Source organism: Salvelinus namaycush, chromosome 33 (assembly GCF_016432855.1).
Source record: "Salvelinus namaycush isolate Seneca chromosome 33, SaNama_1.0, whole genome shotgun sequence".
NCBI lineage: Eukaryota > Metazoa > Chordata > Actinopteri > Salmoniformes > Salmonidae > Salvelinus > Salvelinus namaycush.
The window spans coordinates 1,307,240-1,326,843 of NC_052339.1; the positions used below are offsets into that span (position 1 = coordinate 1,307,240).

At 46.1% G+C, this 19,604-nt stretch overlaps 1 protein-coding gene across 8 annotated transcripts in view; it reads right to left on the reverse strand.

Annotated features, from left to right (window-relative positions):
* Positions 1–19,604, reverse strand: part of LOC120028042 (protein scribble homolog) — a 143,858-nt gene that overhangs the window by 22,881 nt on the left and 101,373 nt on the right. For 7 of the 8 annotated variants that reach the window (XM_038973190.1, XM_038973188.1, XM_038973185.1 and 4 more), the window contains exons 20-30: positions 14,228–14,500; positions 13,585–13,695; positions 13,281–13,457; positions 13,048–13,164; positions 12,748–12,936; positions 12,522–12,641; positions 12,151–12,207; positions 11,754–11,810; positions 11,427–11,507; positions 3,136–3,207; positions 114–182 (exon numbers count right to left, since the gene is read on the reverse strand). In XM_038973190.1, the coding sequence (XP_038829118.1) occupies positions 114–182; positions 3,136–3,207; positions 11,427–11,507; positions 11,754–11,810; positions 12,151–12,207; positions 12,522–12,641; positions 12,748–12,936; positions 13,048–13,164; positions 13,281–13,457; positions 13,585–13,695; positions 14,228–14,500 (1,323 nt within the window). The remainder of the gene's footprint in view (positions 1–113; positions 183–3,135; positions 3,208–11,426; positions 11,508–11,753; positions 11,811–12,150; positions 12,208–12,521; positions 12,642–12,747; positions 12,937–13,047; positions 13,165–13,280; positions 13,458–13,584; positions 13,696–14,227; positions 14,501–19,604) is intronic. The other variant, XM_038973184.1, reaches the window with a different exon arrangement.

Below are 19,604 nucleotides of genomic sequence, written 5' to 3' on the forward strand. Positions count from 1 at the left end.
GAACAACAGTCTCAGCACGGAGAACGGACTATGAATGTTTACTGTCAATGATGGACAATGAGAGCACAGATCTTGCTCCATTCATTCTCTATGACTGGATTTAAGGTCAATACCTCATAGGGACTCAGTGGTGAGATATCCTCCTTGGCAGGCAGTGCAGTAGGGGTGAAATGAATGCTTGCCTGAAAAAATAAATACAGAATAATGCATGGAGTTGACATGACGGCTTACATGACAAGCCACACACCCCGATGCGAATATTTCAACATAGGTGTAGGGCGAAGTTACCCCTAGACGCTGTTCCTGGGTCAGTTTTGGGGGAGGAGAAACTGATACTAAATCTGTTCCTGGAGAAAAACTTCACCCCGGAGCTTTCAACATACAGGCGCGCTCTCTACAGGCGCAAACATGGGTCTCACACAAACATGCACACAAAATGAAAATGGTTTCCCAACTACTACCCTGACGACGCAAAATTAACACTAGCTCTGAAATGTGTAACACATATGCTCTGAAGCTGAATAACGTTAAGTAGCTCAGAACTAGGGCTGTGACGGTCATGGATTTTTGGATGACGGTAATTGGCCAGCCAAATGACCGCTGTCGCCGTAATAACCGTTCTCACTGTATGTGCTGCCATAGAAATAGAATGAATAGAACGGGCATCCCCATTCAAGTCAATAATGGCATAATTGTATTTTATTTTATACTTGTTACCAGGCAAGTTGAATGAGAACACATTCTCATTTATATCACAACCTGGGGAATAGTTACAGGGGAGAGGAGGGATGAATGAGCCAATTGGAAGCTGGGGATGATTAGGTGGCCATGACGGTATGAGGGCCAGATTGGGAATGTAGCCAGGACACCAGGGTTAAGCCCCGTACTCTTACGATAAGTGTCATGGGATCGTTGGTGACCACAGAGAGTCAGGAATCCGGTTTAACGTCCCATCCGAAAGACGGTACACTACACAGGGTAATGTCTCCAATCACTGCCCTTGGGGCATTCGGATACATATTTTTTTAAACCAAAGGAAAGAGTGCCTCCTATTGGCCCTTTAACACCACTTCCAGCAGCATCTGGTCTCCCATCCAGGGCCCCACCAGGACCAACCCTACTTAGCTTCAGAGGCAAGCCAGCAGTGGGATGCAGGGTGGTATGCTACCAGCAATTGGTGGACTGGCAGCCATTGCGAGTGTACCCACTACACATAGGAGCAAAGAAGGAAGTGTACCCATCAATATGTGCTGTGATTTGTTGATTCAACTCAACTGACATGACAAAAAATACATTCCATTGGCGACATCAGTGAACATAATTCTACATTATCATGGAAATGATTTCACAATACAGGGCATTCCGAGTTTACCAGTCAAATTACCAGGGTTAGCGGTTCCAAGCCTGTTCTACTCATTATAATTCTATGAGCTGCTGCTGGATTGTGGGGGGTGTTGCCTAGGTTACCTAAGACCCATTTGCTACAAACCCTTTTTATTTTTAAAATTCTATATATAGTACCAGTCAAAAGTTTGGACACACCTACTCATTCAAGGGTTTTTCTTTATTTTTTTTACTATTTTCTACATTGTAGAATAACAGTGAAGACATCAAAACTACAAAATAACACATGGAATCAGTAGTAATCAAAATAAAGTAACTTCAAAGTAGCCACCCTTTGCCTTGACAGCTTTGCAGACTCTAGGCATTCTCTCAACTAGCTTCATGAGGTAGTAACCTGGAATGGATTTCAATTAACAGGTGTGCCTTGTTGAAAGTTAATTTGTGGAATTTCTTTCCTTCTTAATGCGTTTGAGCCAATCAGTTGTGTTGTGACAGAAGATAGCCCTATTTGGTAAAAGACCGAACAGCTCAAATAAGCAATGAGAAACGACAGTCCATCATTACTTTAAGACATGAAGGTCAGTCAATACGGAAAATGTCAAGAACTTTGAAAGTTTTTTCAAGTGCAGTCGCAAAAACCATCGAGCGCTATAATGAAACTGGCTCTCATGAGGACCGCCACAGGAAATGAAGACCCAGAGTTACTTCTGCTGTAGAGGATAAGTTCATTAGAGTTACCAGCCTCAGAAATCGGCAATTAACTGCACCTCAGATTGCAGCCCAAATAAATGCTTCACAGAGTTCAAGTAACAAACACATCTCAACATCAACTGTTCAGAGGAGACTGCGTGAATCAGGCCTTCATGGCTGAATTGCTGCAAAGAAACCACTACTAAAGGACACCAATAAGAAGATACTTGCTTGGGCCAAGAAACTAAAGCAATGGACATTAGACCGGTGGAAATCTGTCCTTTAGTCTGATGAGTGCAAATTTAAGATATATTTTTTTTACGGTTATGACAGTTATTTTATTTTCATGACGGTCTTCATCCATAACCGTCAGTTACACAGTAATTGTGTCAGCCCTACTCAGAACACATTCCAATACTTGGTAAACACATTTCACCATCATTCTCAATGCAAAGCTCAGGGTTCATTACAAATTCCAACACGGCTAGAATTAAAAGCACAAATGACAAGTAGGGTCCTCAACAATCTCCAAAAACAGAGTGTGCATCCCAAATGGCACCCTATTCCCTATGGGCCCTGGTTAAAGGTAGTGCACAATGAAGGGGGACTAGGGTGCCATTTGGGATGCAGCCAGAATCTACTACTGCATGAAGTAGAGAAAGCATCAGTAATGAGTGGCCATGGCAAGCTCAGCAGTTGCATGTGTTTAAAAAAGTTACACTTGTAGTATAGCTTCACTGTAGTACAACTCATTATAAACAGCTGACAATAGCCAAGGGCCAGACTCTACTGATAGGTGTCTATGGAAGCTGAGCAGACAAAGCCAGGCCAGAGCAGACCACTTACGAAGCGGGTCTCCCTGCCTGCACACAGGGAGCTGCTGGAGGAATGAGCACTGGGCTAGGGAGGGAGGGGTGTGAGGGGGGGAAAGAGGGAGGAGGAGGAAGAGGATGAACCAGCAGGTATGCTACATTTACCCTCTCTGAAGTGGATTATGTAAAAAGAGAACAGATATAGGTGCTGTGAAAGCAGAGGTGTCAATGAGGGGACTTTAAAGGAGGATGTGAAAGGAGGGCTGTTGTTGGGGTGGGGTGGACATACCGGTTGTGTGCTTGGTGAGTAGGGGGCGTCTCTCATGGGACTGTCTGTCCTGGGGGGCTCAGTGGAGGGCGCCTGAGAACACACACAGACAGAGAAAGAGACGGGAGAGATTTAGCGGCTGTCCCAACTTCCACCAACTCTACTCTCTGTGGAGTAAGCAGGTTATTATTATTGGTAAGGTTGCAAAATTCCAGATGTCCTGCTTATTCTGGAAATCTTCAGACGAGGATTTCTGGGAAAAAGTGGGACTTTTGGGAAAGTTACCAGATTTTTGCTACCCTACTGGTGCAGCAAATAACAGTAAACATGTAAAAGTCCTTTTTGGACATGAATGCCAAAACATTCAGAAATTAAAGGTGCTCAAATTGAACCCATTTTGCATACCCCACCATAGCATGAGACATCCATGTCTTCATCACTGGAAAATATAAACTGCTGCGACTGATATCATTTAAAAGCTTACAAAAAGGGTTGTTAAACTATTTCATAATTTCTGGAAAACAATGTTGCCCTTTAACATCGTACGACAATTATCAAAACGTGTAAACTAATTTTTTCATATTCACATTATTTAACATAATCTAAGGTTTTGGTGTTGTGCCCGCCATCGGTTGAGACACAGCATGCTCTTGAATACAGGGTTGGTGTTATGTTTTGGCTGATAAATGGGACTACATTTGAAATTTCAACTGTCAAATGGTACCACAAAGATGGTTGGAGGTCCACATGTCAGAGAACGCGGACTTGACTGGGAATATCTGTTGAACTCATAGAAACAGAATAGACATGACCATTTAAGTTGACATTCGACGATGGGTGGACCTGCAGTCATCTTTGTGGTAGTAATTAGAAGTTACAATGTCAATACAATAAACAGTTCAATGGTGTACCAGCTAAATAGCAGTGGTATGAAGGGATAGGTCCAATCTATTCATTCCATTTCTATGATTGAATCGACACCCACCCTGTATTCAAGAACATGTTGTCTCAACCGATGGAGGGACAAACACAACCTTAGATTATGTAAAATAGGGTCTAAACTACAACATATGAGAATACAAAAAATAACAGTTTACACGTTTGTAGATAATTGACGTTAACTAATAAAATAGTTTGACAACAGTTTGTAAGCTTTTAAATGATATCAAACTCGACCGTTTATATTTTCCAGTGAAGAAGACATGGATGTCTCGTGGTATTGTGGGGTATGCAAAATGAGTTCAATTTGAGCACCTTTAATTTCTGAAAATTTTGGCATTCATGTTCAAAAAGTCACATTCTGATCACTTCTTCCATGGGAAAACATGTATGGACAGTTTTGTTGAAATCAAAAGGGATGCTGTCAAAACGGGATTGAATTCAAATGGATTTACCCCCGACTCATTCATAGCAAGAGATTTCTCCATCTCAATTCCAGCAGTCACATGCTCATGGTTATTTCTTTTCAAAGGGTTAGTGAAGGAGACATCCGTCAGAACAGGTGACTTCACACATCTTGGTCATTCAAGTCATCCTGGCTGGCAGTGTTTGTGATTGGCAATGATTATGTCATACAAGCGCACAAGTGTTTATCCTTTGCTACAGGGAGGAACTCAACGAAAATAAGGCAGATCAGGTTATAACCCTAATGGTTGTTACAATGGAAAAATCAAACACAACATACATTCTACCTTATAACATCTTGGCTGAAACATTTTCTATTGGTGCACAGACAAAAGGAACTGCTAATCCTACACCAGGCCACAGCGCCACACACCATGCTGGCTCAAACCCACACACGCAGGCAGGCAGGCTGCTTGCCTTGCTGAATAACCAGGGCTGCAGTTTGCCCGCGCTCCCGTAGCCCACGGGAGGCCCTGATAGGATGCGCTCAGAGGGGGGGCACCCCTTGCCCCTGCGATTGGCCACCAGGAAGGGGTTCTCGGTGAAATTGATTGGCTGGGAGTCCACCAGAACCACCACCTCCTCGTCTTCACCGGTAGGCAGGGCTTCTTGTCTAGCTGCTTCTTGATTGGAGGCGGTTATCAAGGGACTGGGAGAGTGCTGGGACATGTAGAGGGGCCCTGTCTCGGTGTTCATAATGGGGCAGGACTGAGGTAGAGCATGGGGGTCCACATGGAAGAGGGAGGTGGGGGGCTGCCCCAGATCAAAACCCAGGGGCTCTAAGGTGAAAGAACATTGGGCCTGCATGGGGGCCTCCATGGGGGCAGTTGCACTGACAGAAGGAGATAACTGAGAGAGCGAGAGAGAGAGAGAAAAAAGGGGGCACAGTGAGACTGAAATGGTAAGAGAGGGATAAAGGAAAACTCAAATCTGAAAGGAGAGGGATGCAGATTAAACTCAGAGGGGGAGAGAGAAAACTGAGGAACAAAAAACAGAATAGTAGGTGAAGTCCAGATATGTCCATAAAGGGGGAAACTCTGAAATAACTACTTGGAAAATGGGAGCAACGAGTTCTGTGCATTCATGTGCTTTGAACTTGTTGAGAACGGCGATTGGCTAATGGCAAACAAGCTGCGTCAACCATAAACTAAAAGTAAAGCAATCATGCTTGTGTTCAAAAACGATATATATAGTGTTTTTTTGATAAATAATGTTTCGTTGTTGCATTTATAATGCAGCACAAGCTACATAAAAAGAGACGGAGACAGATCGCTACATGTTAAGAAACGGGAGACATACTGGAGGACAAGAGGACGGAGACAGATAAATACATAAGAGAAATAAGGAGCTGTGTGGAGAAGAGCTAAAAATAGACACACAGACCCACAGCACACACTGGCTGGCCAGATCAGAGCAAATCACACACAAAACCCAAAGTACTGTCACCACTAGTTGCAAAACTTTCCCAAAATCTCCAGGTTTTCCAGAAATTCCGGTTGGAGGATTCCCCGAATTCCTGCTTGTTCCCTCCTGATTCGGAATGTCTGGAAAACCAGGGAATTTAGGGAAAGTTATCGAAATGTTTCAACCCTACACACATCTCAAATGCCTACCGTCCAGTTCGTATGCAAAACTTCTCTAATGTTGAAGGGTCTTGAGTGTATAACGGAGGAGCGAAGCCCACGTGACAGTTCCTTTAATCTGTGAAGGAGGAGCTCGGCAGATAGATGAGTTTCTTGATTCCCATCATACCAGAAGCATTAAATGGTTATCTATTCCTCTAGTTACGCTCACATTACCAGAACAACAGCCTGCCCTGCCTGGGCCCCAGCCTTAAATAACTCACACTATCAGTACAGTTAGACAGCACTAAACTCTTAGGCTTCAGTCCACTCCTTACACTACGAATCAGGCCTCAATACACTCCACATATGAGATGGGAGAGAGTTCATTAAAGAAGGACAACGTGACAAGATACAATACCGCACACAACTGTGGATACGGTCCTCGGATAATACCCCACAAAACCTCGGATAAGGTCCTTGGATTAGAAATGAACTTGATGCAGTAAAACAAATATTTTTCAACCAAGTGACACAGCAGAAGATTGAGTCACAGAGAGCGTTCCACTGGGACCAGGTTGGATTTAAACTCAAATGTGCCAAAAACGCTAGGGCTTAAAGTGGGACGAGGCATAGTGTCTTCAGAACTACGTTGTTCTACACTGACCGTGCATTCCAAGACACGGCCTTGACATGTCGTGACAATCCAAATAGTGTCACTAAGAATACATGCAGTCGTGAACTGTGACACGTAGTGTTGGTGGCGGACATGCCGGTTAAATGTGGCCTATAGTACAGAGGTCAGTGGTTTCCATTAAGAAAATGTGTCGCCTGACAACTTGACTAGGAAGATTTAAATTTACCAGCCATTTGAGAAATTTACCAGACCCATATGCATTGGGTGCGTGACCCATTAAGGCTTCCACCCTAGGTGCTCAGAATGACAGAAATCACATTTAAACTCACCAAAAAAAAGAAACGTCCTCTCACTGTCAACTGCGTTTATTTTCAGCAAACTTAACATGTGCAAATATTTGTATGAACATAACGAGATTCAACAACTGAGACATAAACTGAACAAGTTCCACAGACATGTGACTAACAGAAATGGAATAATGTGTCCCTGAACAAAGGGGGGGTAAAAATCAAAAGTAACAGTCAGTATCTTGTGTGGCCACCAGATGCATTAAGTACTGCAGTGCATCTCCTCATGGACTGCACCAGATTTGCCAGTTCTTGCTGTGAGATGTTACCCCACTCTTCCACTAAGGCACCTGCAAGTTCCCGGGACATTTCTGGTGGGAATGGCTCTAGCTCTCACCCTCCGATCCAACAGGTCCCAGACGTGCTCAATGGGATTGAGATCCGGGCTCTTCGCTGGCCATGGCAGAACACTGACATTCCTACCTTGCAGGAAATCACGCACAGAACGAGCAGTATGGCTGGTGGCACTGTCATGCTGGAGGGTCATGTCAGGACGAGCCTGCAGGAAGGGTACCACATGAGGGAGGAGGATGTCTTCCCTGTAACGCACAGCGTTGAGATTGCCTGCAATGACAACAAGCTCAGTCCGATGATGCTGTGACACACCGCCCCAGACTCTGACGGACCCTCCACCTCCAAATCGATCCCGCTCCAGAGTACAGGCCTTGGTGTAACGCTCATTATTTCGATGATAAACGCGAATCCAATCATAAACCCATGGTGAAACAAAACCGCGACTCGTCAGTGAAGAGCACTTTTTGCCAGTCCTGTCTGGTCCAACGACGGTGGGTTTGTGCCCATAGGCAACGTTGTTGCTGGTGATGTCTGGTGAGGACCTGCCTTTACAACAGGCCTACAAGCCCTCAGTCCAGCCTCTCTCAGCCTATTGCGGACAGTCTGAGCACTGATTGAGGGATTGTGCGTTCCTGGTGTAACTCGGGCAGTTGTTGCCATCCTGTACCTGTCTCACAGGTGTGATGTTCGGATGTACCAATCCTGTGCAGATGTTGTTACACGTGGTCTGCCACTGCGAGGACGATCAGCTGTCCGTCCTGTCTCCCTGTAGCACTGTCTTAGGCGTCTCGCAGTACGGACATCGCAATTTATTGCCCTGGCCACATCTGCAGTCCTCATGCCTCCTTGCAGCATGCCTAAGGCACATTCAGACAGATGAGCAGGGACCCTGGGCATCTTTCTTTTGGTGTTTTGTAGAGTCAGTAGAAAGGCCTCTTTAGTGTCCTAAGTTTTCATAACTGTGACCTTAATTGCCTACCGTCTGTAAGCTGTTGGTGTCTTAACGACCGTTCCACAGGTGCATGTTCATTAATTGTTTATGGTACATTGAACAAGCATGGGAAACAGTGTTTAAACCCTTTACAATGAAGATCTGTGAAGTTATTTGGACATTTACGAATTATCTTTGAAAGACAGGTTCCTGAAAAAGGGACGTTTCTTTTTTTGCTGAGTTTAGATTATGGTAATTCATCTTAACAGAACATGCAACTCCTGTAATGAAGCAGCTAATAAAACCTAATTTTCAAACATTTTCCAAAATGCAATTCGCGAGCGGTTTTCTTAAGTGACAGAGATGAAAATCTGTTAGAAACTTAGAAAGAGGGGGAATCTAAAGATGCAACAACTAGGATGGGCTGCTAATATGACTAGGATTGTGCCTTTGGCTTCTGGACAACGAAAGAAAGTTGATATGAAAACCAATAGAACAGGAGAGAAATGCTGGTTTCAATGGCATATGAGGAAGTCTCCATAAAAGAATTGCCTCCACATTTCTATGGTGGGATTTTGCCTAGGCTACTTTGAAGCAAGGTCATTTTAATTTATTTTATCTTTATTTAACTAGGCAAGCCAGTTAAGAAGAAATTCTTATTTTCAATGACGGTCTAGGAACAGTTGGTTAACTGCCTTGTTCAGGGGCAGAATGACAGATTTTTACCTTGTCAGCGGGGATTCGATTTTGCAACCTTTCGGTTACTAGTCCAACGCTCTAACCACTAGGCTACCTGCCGCCCAAGGCATGCCTCATAATATATGAAGTAAAACGATCAGGTTTCAAACAATTAAGTAAATGTTTTCAAAATGCATACTGCCTCCAGCTCACATTGTGAAGTGGTGGGTGACGTGCTGATAGCCTGCCTATCGTTGCCTATAAACTTGTAGGGTGAATAGGAGGCGCGCTTCAATTACCAGTTGAAAAAAAATCAATAAAGAGTAGCTCTGTTTTTAAGATGTAATTGTGGTTACATTTGTTGCGCAATGACTGGGCATCGGCACATTTCTCTCCAGCAGCAACGAGCTGAGAAGCTGCAGCCACAACTCTAGCGTTGTCTGACAAGTGATATTCCCCTCAAAATAGGTGTGTGCGATAAATAACGAAAATACACAGGCTGATTAGCATGACTGTCAAATGTATTTCCATCAATGAATAAAAAGCATTATTTTGAAGTCAATTTGGCTGGCAACAATTGTATTTACTGGCTTTTCATGATTTATTTTTTAGCTGTCAATTACTGGCTAACGGAAACCCTGGTGGGGTGGTATGTGAACCAGTACCCTTTTGGCACAGGCTCAGAAGACTGTAGAGGACAGCTGGGCTAGGGCTGGAGGCCCGAGGGAGGAGGGGAGGTGCAAGAAAGACGATCAACATGCCAACAAGGTGAGACTAACTTTATCCAGACGGCCTGGGTGAAGGGTGGAGCCAAGCGTGGTTCATCACGACACACCCCTGCTTACCGCTCACTTCTCATGCCAAGAAGCATGTTTCTTCATATGACTAGCTACATACCTTAGATACTATGATACATACCATAACCAAACTTCAGCTGTCAAAATAATCGCAGATAAACATTATGATACATAAAATAAAATAAAAAAACTATAGACAAGGATTCAAATTATCGCAAAAAATGTGCATCCAACATCTTTCGACGAAGAATCTCAGGGAGTCATGACAAGATCCACTGGTAATGTTCCTGGGTATACAGGTCATGTAACCCAGGGGTCTTCAGTCTAACGCTAATGCATAGCCATAATGCAAGAACAGCTGCAGGCGATATATAGGTTAAGCGCTCCCAGAAAAGCCCCACGGCCTAGTACTAGAGCTTATAAGTCTAACCACTGTTGCATTAAGATAAAAGAAATAGCTAACGGAACACAAATAGCTCAAAACACAATAAAGACCCCTACTACAAACTAAGCTGGGGAAAAAACTATAATACTGACACAAATTGTAGCCTCTCCTGTACATGCATCTATGCAAGACCCTAAAACGGTGACAGGTATGAGAGAGGCCTAATGTTTCTATGTCAGCTCATAAATCCTTGGTAATTTACATCTTTAGCAAAAATGGCTGCTGTTCACACATGTAGCTAGAATATAGAATTGACACAATGACGGTAGAATACATTAATACATAAATGAAGGAAGGAAACATGTAAGAAAGGCAAAGAAGAGCCGAGCCCAGTCCAGTTGCCCACGCCCCCGTCTGGCGCTGTCCCTATACTCACTGTAGGCTGTTGGGACCAGGGGTGCAGTAGCTCCAAACTCTTCCAGGGACACTGACTGACTGACTGATAGAGCCCACACATTGGGACACTCTCCTTCCCTCTCGCCTGCACCCCTCCCACTCCCCAACTATCCTGAGTTTAAAATAACGGCCAGCTGTCCCCCTTACCCACCTCCTCCAATCAGTCCAGCGACTTTTTACTGAAACAGGTACCGACCATTTTGGCTGCATCATTTCTCTTCTCTTTCCCTCCATCCAGCATTCCAGCTAATGATGTGAAAGGCAGCCTTCAGTTTTTCTTTGTGGACTCACCCTTCGATTCATCTCAATTTCTTCTTTAAGAGATGTCTTCAAGCCAAAGGTAGACGATCCATTAACATGGCGTGCATGATGATACAAATGGATCTTGTTTTGGAATGTCGCATCTCATCATACCACAGAAGTGAATGGAAGGAATGGTTCCATTCCATTGTAGAGGCAATCTATTCTTTGGGCCCAAGGCGTTGGTGAGGAAGGCAGGAGTCAGGGTTGTGAACTTCGGGAGGGGAGAGGGGATGGGGGGGTGTCACATTCTCCCCCTGGCCTCCAGAGGCACCTGCTTGGCCTCTGGTCACAGAGGGTTTCCCGGGAGATAAACAGGGTGGATTCCATTCTATTCTGGGCCCAAAGGGACCATTTCCAAGATAGTCTGCAGACAATTCCAGGCATTTCACAGCCTTAGTCAGGGTTCACAGGTCTTATAAGAGGTCTACTATAAGAGTTACCTCACATAATTTCACCGTAATCATCAATGGGGGTTGTGTTACCTTTCAAGTAAACTAATTCCATTACTTCTTACTTACCCTGTTGACCTTCTGCAGAGCGGTGGTGGGCAGTGCGGCCAGCGTCCGGTAGTCCAGTTTCAGAGGCCCAGTGCCCAGGTTCTGAGGGAAAGGGGAAGAGGGCGGAGTGTCAGACATAGTGGGGGAAAACTACTTCCCTCTCATACTACTCTCATGTGTCACTCTGTAAGGAAGCAACTTCATCATTAACACATTTTCATTGAAGCGCAACAGGTTGCAGAACATTTCAGAGGTTATAGTAAAATCCTCTGGACTGGAGCTGTCCACCTCTCTGACAGGGAGCTGGTTGAGCTGAGGACTCTGAGGCCCAGGGGGTACCGGTCTCACCTCGGTCTCCTCTTCTAGCAGGCGAGTATCCTCCTCACGCTCCAAGCGCATGCGCTCCTTCACAGAGAGACGGGGGAGGGGAGGAAAGAAGGGAGGACACCCAGCCACACAGATAATGGGAAACAGGGGATGAAATGAATGCAGGTGAAATGGGATAAAAGACAAAGGAGATGGAGGGATTAAGTGGAGGTGGGGTGAGTGGAGATGGAGTGGTGTATGGACGACCCAGACATGAGGGGAGGGAGGAGGGTGGGGGCAGGCAGAGAAAGGGTAGAAGAAAAGAGAGAAAGGGAGAGAAAGGATAGAACCCACACACATTAGAAAAGTGCTCTGTTTATTTGGCACAGTAGCAGAAAAAGCATGCGAGGTAGATACTTGGCTACATAGTCTCACTCACCACCTTCTCCATCTCTTCTCTCTCCCACTGGGACGTCTCTCGCACCATCTCCACCTCCTAGGAAATAGATTTTAGGTCAAAATGTTTCATATTAAAAGTAATCTACTCCGTTTTCCCCTTTGTTTAGTATGTGTGTGTGTGTGTGAGAGTGTGTAGTTGAAGCTTTTTTGTTGTTTTTTCACTTTGCACTAACAGCTTTTGTTATTCTTTCGAGCATGGATTAAATGAAGTATATTTTAGCATCTCGGCCTCGTTGGGTTGAGTGCGAGTACCAACGTAATTCTACAGACAGGTTTTTCTCCCACGCGCCATCCATCCACTGAAGCCTGAGTGCAGACCCTCACACTGGCTGTGTGTCATATTATTCTCACCTTCTGTAGGATGTCCATCTCCTCGGGACTCAGGTCTCGGTCGATAGAGGAGATGCTCTCCATGCTGTTCTTACGCACGATGCCTGCTGCAAACGGGTTGGCGATGATGCCCGGTGACGCCTGAGATTAAACAAAGACACACTACTAACGTGGCATCCGTTTTGGATCTGACTCTGTATCTAAGGGTCATTTCAACCCGGAATGGATGTTAATCAGTTTCCCTCACCTCTATAGCGGCAGCGTTGCCAGGGTCGAAGCCGTCACACACCAGCATGACCAGGGTGTCTCCCACGGCACGGAGCACGCGTACAGCCTCCGTGTGGGTCATGCCCAGCAGGCTGTGGTTACTCACCTCCAAGATCCGCATGCCCACAAGCAGACGGCCATCCCTGGCCGCCGCACCGCTGGAGCTCACCTACAGGGGGTGACGTAGGGATGGGGAGTTAAGAGGAGTCAATATATCAAAGGAGGTCAATCATTGACCGTATTCCAAGGGGGATAGGATGACAAGGTGGGTTCCAGGTACCTTGGATATGAAAATGCCCTCATCGGTGGCGTCGAAGGGGTTGCCAGCGTGGCCCTTGGCACCGCCGCGGATGCTTATGCCCAGCTTTTCTCCAGGCTGCTTCTGGATCACTATCTCCTGTATTGGGACACATAGATTAGGAGATGGGACTGGTTGGGGTGTGTGTGTGTGCGTGTGTGTGGGTCTACTGTGTAGGCCTATTTCCGTGTACATGTGGGTTTAAGAGACGTCACCTCCATCCCGGGAGGCGAGGGGTCCCTGCGCACCAGCATGCGGATCTCCTGCTTGTTGGAGAGCAGGGCTCTAACAGCCTCCTGGTGGGTGGCGTGGCGCAGGTCGGTGGTGTTCACCTCCAGTATCCTGTCCCCCACCCGCAGCCCACTCTGACACGCCAAGCCATGGGAGATCACCTAGCACAGACAGGCGAGGGTGAAATACACAAACCCGGGAAAATGAGAGAGAGACAGAGCGCGACAGAGAGATGAAGCCTTTTGAATTGAGAGAGAGAGAGCAAGAAAGAGAGAGCAAGAGAGAAACCTTAGAGATGAAGACGCCAGGCTCGTTGATGCCGAACGGGTGACTGGCGTGATCACTGCCTCCCACGATGCTCAGTCCCAGGGGGCCGCCCGCTTTCACCAACGCCACTTCCTGTCAGGAGAGGAAGTGAAGCTACAGTGTTGTTTCATTTGAGGGACATGGTTCTACGATATGGGCTCTACAAATACAGTATCAGGAGACATGAGAGGAATTCAGGAAAACATCAGTGTCTCAACAGGCAAATACCAAATACACTCAATCTTTAAGTCAATAACTTCTAATAGACAAGGAACACAAACTATCCATGGATCTACTATATCTACTTGAAGACAGGTATGAGATAAGACATAGGCTATGCTAAGCTAAGCTCTTAGTCAATGGAACAGACTCCAGGTCTTGCTGCATTTCACTGGGCCCCACTACACCATCCTAGCATAATAAACCTATGTCAGGACTAAGCATTCGTACCTTGCACCATCTTTTCTTGAGCTGTAGAGCATTCGAGATAAAAAGCCAAATGTAAAGGCATTAAAACTAAAGTTAATCTGAAGCTTGAATGCTCCATCATGGTAACTTACCACTATCCCCATAACATAGTACTATACCCTTTTTCCACCCGCTTCCTTCCTTCCCTTCGTCTCACCTCGATGGGGTATTCGTCCTCCAGCGGCTGGCTCAGGTGGTTCCCGTGTGGCAAGAGGCTCGAGTCGTCGTTGCCCTCTTCCTGGTCGGGTGAGTCAGAGGGCTCTGGAGGTGGGGGGGAGTGGGCGCGGGCACGGGACAGGCCCGGGGAGCCCCCTGCGGTGCCCGGCTCGGCCTGGTCACGCTCCACCAGGAGAGCAATTGTGGGAGAGGTGCCGGTAAGCAGCGCTACTGCCTGGTCATGCCTGGCCTCTGTCATGTCTACACCATTGATCTGGATCGAACGGCACAACCAATGAGGGCAGGCGTCAGTAGGCTGACTGACTAACCACAGTGTGCGACACTCAGGACTAGAGGTTCAGTGAGGGCAGAGAGCAATGTGTTCGGGGGTTGGAACCGGTTCAGGGAACAGAACACCGGAAAATAATGACATTTTTTGAATAACAGAACCAAGAACGAAAGTGATATACACTGCTCAAAAAAATAAAGGGAACACTTAAACAACACAATGTAACTCCAAGTCAATCACACTTCTGTGAAATCAAACTGTCCACTTAGGAAGCAACACTGATTGACAATAAATTTCACATGCTGTTGTGCAAATGGAATAGACAAAAGGTGGAAATTATAGGCAATTAGCAAGACACCCCCAAAAAAGGAGTGATTCTGCAGGTGGTGACCACAGACCACTTCTCAGTTCCTATGCTTCCTGGCTGATGTTTTGGTCACTTTTGAATGCTGGCGGTGCTCTCACTCTAGTGGTAGCATGAGACGGAGTCTACAACCCACACAAGTGGCTCAGGTAGTGCAGTTCATCCAGGATGGCACATCAATGCGAGCTGTGGCAAAAAGGTTTGCTGTGTCTGTCAGCGTAGTGTCCAGAGCATGGAGGCGCTACCAGGAGACAGGCCAGTACATCAGGAGACGTGGAGGAGGCCGTAGGAGGGCAACAACCCAGCAGCAGGACCGCTACCTCCGCCTTTGTGCAAGGAGGTGCACTGCCAGCGCCCTGCAAAATGACCTCCAGCAGGCCACAAATGTGCATGTGTCTGCTCAAACGGTCAGAAACAGACTCCATGAGGGTGGTATGAGGGCCCGACGTCCACAGGTGGGGGTTGTGTTTACAGCCCAACACCGTGCAGGACGTTTGGCATTTGCCAGAGAACACCAAGATTGGCAAATTCGCCACTGGCGCCCTGTGCTCTTCACAGATGAAAGCAGGTTCACACTGAGCACATGAGCACATTTGACAGACGTGACAGAGTCTGGAGACGCCGTGGAGAACGTTCTGCTGCCTGCAACATCCTCCAGCATGACCGGTTTGGCGATGGGTCAGTCATGGTGTGGGGTGGCATTTCTTTGTGGGGCCGCACAGCCCTCCATGTGCTCGCCAGAGGTAGCCTGACTGCCATTAGGTACCGAGATGAGATCCTCAGACCCCTTGTGAGACCATATGCTGACACATGCACATTTGTGGCCTGCTGGAGGTCATTTTGCAGGGCGCTGGCAGTGCACCTCCTTGCACAAAGGCGGAGGTAGCGGTCCTGCTGCTGGGTTGTTGCCCTCCTACGGCCTCCTCCACGTCTCCTGATGTACTGGCCTGTCTCCTGGTAGCGCCTCCATGCTCTGGACACTACGCTGACAGACACAGCAAACCTTTTTGCCACAGCTCGCATTGATGTGCCATCCTGGATGAACTGCACTACCTGAGCCACTTGTGTGGGTTGTAGACTCCGTCTCATGCTACCACTAGAGTGAGAGCACCGCCAGCATTCAAAAGTGACCAAAACATCAGCCAGGAAGCATAGGAACTGAGAAGTGGTCTGTGGTCACCACCTGCAGAATCACTCCTTTTTTGGGGGTGTCTTGCTAATTGCCTATAATTTCCAACTTTTGTCTATTCCATTTGCACAACAGCATGTGAAATTTATTGTTAATCAGTGTTGCTTCCTAAGTGGACAGTTTGATTTCACAGAAGTGTGATTGACTTGGAGTTACATTGTGTTGTTTAAGTGTTCCCTTTATTTTTTTGAGCAGTGTATATTGTTCTGGAAAACAACTTATTTTAAAAGCACAGGAACCGGTTAATAACTTTATTTTACATTCCAGGCAAAAAAAAAAAAAAAGCCCTCACTGTCACGCCAACTTATTTCAATGTCTACCTGCCAGCTGAAAATCTTTGCCAGTATGTGTGTGTGCGCGTGCGTGCGTGTAGGCTACCTGCCTCTCCCCCTCCCTCCGAAGCATGCATAGTCTACTGTAGCTACTGACATTACAGCCGTGATTAATAAATTAGGGAGAGATTTTTAATTAGAGAACAATGGATGAACTTTTTCTATGCTAGTTAAGGATAGTATAGTTATCAAGTTTCACATTGGATTTATTAACTACAAAAAAGGCAAGACGTGTTTTCATTTTGGTGTTGCTAGCTTGTTAGCTAGCTCTGGTCTAGCTCTCGATAATTCTAGGCAGTATTATGTGTGCTGTAATGGAACTGAGAGTCATGATCAAGGGCTAACTCTGGTCCAACGTTAGTTAAGCAAACACGGAAGTTCAAAGACATTCAAAGAAGTCGCTCCTCCGTAGATATAATTCTGTGAGCCTAATATAGATAATGCATGTCATAACAACAAGATGCCCAGCACTCTGCTCAATTTCAGTTGCAAGTCGCACCCTCCACTACACTTGTCTGTCAAATGCATGTACATGGCTTACCCGCTCCATAGCAAGCTGCTCTATTCCATTTGTGAACAAATTTAAGCTAAATAAAAATACATTTAAAAAAACATTCAGAGGCTTCAAAAGGAACAGAAAGAAACAATCGAAACCATTACTTATTTTTGGTTAGAACCGCTTCATTACTTTATTTTGCTGTTCGATAATAGTGGAACGGAATTAAATAAATAATGGTTCTGTTTAGAACAAAACGATTGGGAAATAATTTTGCTTCCAACCCCTTGGTTTAGACTCATATCATTATTGTTTAGACGCACATCACATGTTGCCATAAAGCTGTATATTATTACTATAATAAAATAACTCAATCATTGCTCAATATAATACATTGAGACGTACAGCGAGTGAGTGAGTGATATCTGAAGAGACCAGGAGCCAATACCCATACAGAAGAAGGCGGAGATGGGAGGAGAAGGAGGGAGGAGCAGAGGGCAAGCTAGCAAGGAGCTTCTTCAGGAACGGCTGTATGTTAAGCCTTTCTCCAATGTTCCAATCTCAACGTCTTGAAAGTAGCCTGTCAATGCAATAAACTATACTGCATTTTGGACGTTGGCCAATCTGGCTTATGTTTATGCTATCCGTTTGCGATTGCTCACTGAAAATACAGAGAGCAGCGTCATATGATGACTGCCAAAGAATGGGCTGATCTTGAGGCAGCAAACAGAGTTAAATACTTTTCTACAAGGCAAGATACAGCTCCAGCCTCAGTGCTGCTCCTAGACCTAGCTCTCGTCCTTTACACATTTTAAACTATTCTATTGCTTTACAGAGGGCATTTGAGGACGGACTGCAGTCTGTAAACATTCCTAAAATGTAGAACGAGGTCCTGATACCTCTGAGGAGTGAGGGACAAAAAAGCGGGCTATGTGATTGGTCCTCTTGTCCGAGAGACAAACAGACGCCAGCACTGACCATACAGTACCGGCTCTTACCATTGGCTGATAAGCTTACTGCGGCTGCTGCTATGGTAATACATGCGGTTACCACAAAGGCTCCGCACACACAATCCCAAAACCACACCCACCACCACCGAGCAGGGAAGGAGACACATTGAGCATTAGTTGCCATGCAGGGAGAGGGAGAGTGAGAGAGCAGGTTCACAGAGAGGGAGAGCGCACGAGAGAGAGATAGAGCGAGGGAGAGGAGAGAGAACGAAAGCGCAAGAGAGAAGCCGAGAGACCAGACAGGAACCGAATCATTCAGGAAGCCATTTTATGATTTCCCTCACATAGGAGGAGGGGGAAGAGGCAGGAGAGAGAGAAACAGTTATGACTCAGAGAATGAGAGAACAAGACAGTAGTAGTTGTAGACACACACACAAGAGGACACTATTTCACACGGCACACAAACGTAACTAAGGGGTTAGCGAATGTCTCAAGATAGAAGGAATCACTGGATTGGTAATAAGGCCCTATTGAGCGATCACATCAAGGCCCTACCTTTGTAGCCATGGTCAAGGATATGAGCATGAGGTGCAACTCTGAATCAGCACTCAGCAAGTGAGGCCATGCCATTGTATAATAAAAACACTATGATAACTACAGTAAAGAACCGTGCAGGAACCTTGGCTCCAGCAGCCAGTCACATACATGTCAGCTAAGGTCATGCTAGTCTATGGCTGCGTCCCAAATGGCACCCTATTCCCTGCATAGTGCACTCATTAAAAAAATATATATGTTACCCCCTTTTTCTCGGCAATTTCGATCTTGTCTCATCGCTGCAACTCCCCAACGGGCTCGGGAGGCGAAGGTCGAGTCATGCGTCCACCGAAACATGACCCGCCAAACCGTGCTTCGTAACACCCGCCCACTTAACCCGGAAGACATCCACAGCAATTTGTCAGAGGAAACACTGTTCACCTGACGACCGAGGTCAGCCTGCAGGCGCCCGGCCCGCCACAAAGAGTCGCTAGAGCGCAATGAGCCAAGTAACTAAAACAATCATTTGAAACCTTGCTTATATTTGTATGCAAACTCTCTCTAATGCTTGGGAATACTTGAGAACAGATTTCAAAAAAAAAAAATATATATATATATATATTTTAATTGCTCAGAAAACGTAGCCAAATCAAACCACCCGCAGGCCAAATTCGGCAGTTGGGAAACCCTGGTCTAGGGTTTACTGAGAATGGTGTGACAAACAAAAAACGTCCAGTCAGCAACAGTCCTGTGGGTGGAAACGGCTCGTTGGTGAGACGAAGGATAATGGCAAGAATTGTGCAAACTAACAGGCGGGCTGAGAACAGGACGGCATCTCGGAATGCACAACCCGTCGATCCGTAGTCATGGATGGGCTATTGCGCCAGACGACAACACTAGGTTCCACTCCTATCAGCTAAAAACAAGAAGAAGCGGCTCCAGCGGGCACGCCATCGCCAACACTTGACAAATGAGGAGTGGAAAAACACTCCCTGGAACATGACAGCGAGTTCAGTTTACTTGAGTGGCCTGGTCAGTCCCCACACCTCAACCCAGTAGAACATCTTTGGGATGTGATGGAACAGGTTGTTAGCAGCTTCAATGTACCGCCGCACAACCTGCAGAAACTGCGTGATGGCATCGCGTCAGCATGGACCAGCATGGACCAACATCCCTGTGGAATGTTTCCGGCACTTTGTAGAATGCCCCGAATAATTAAGGCTG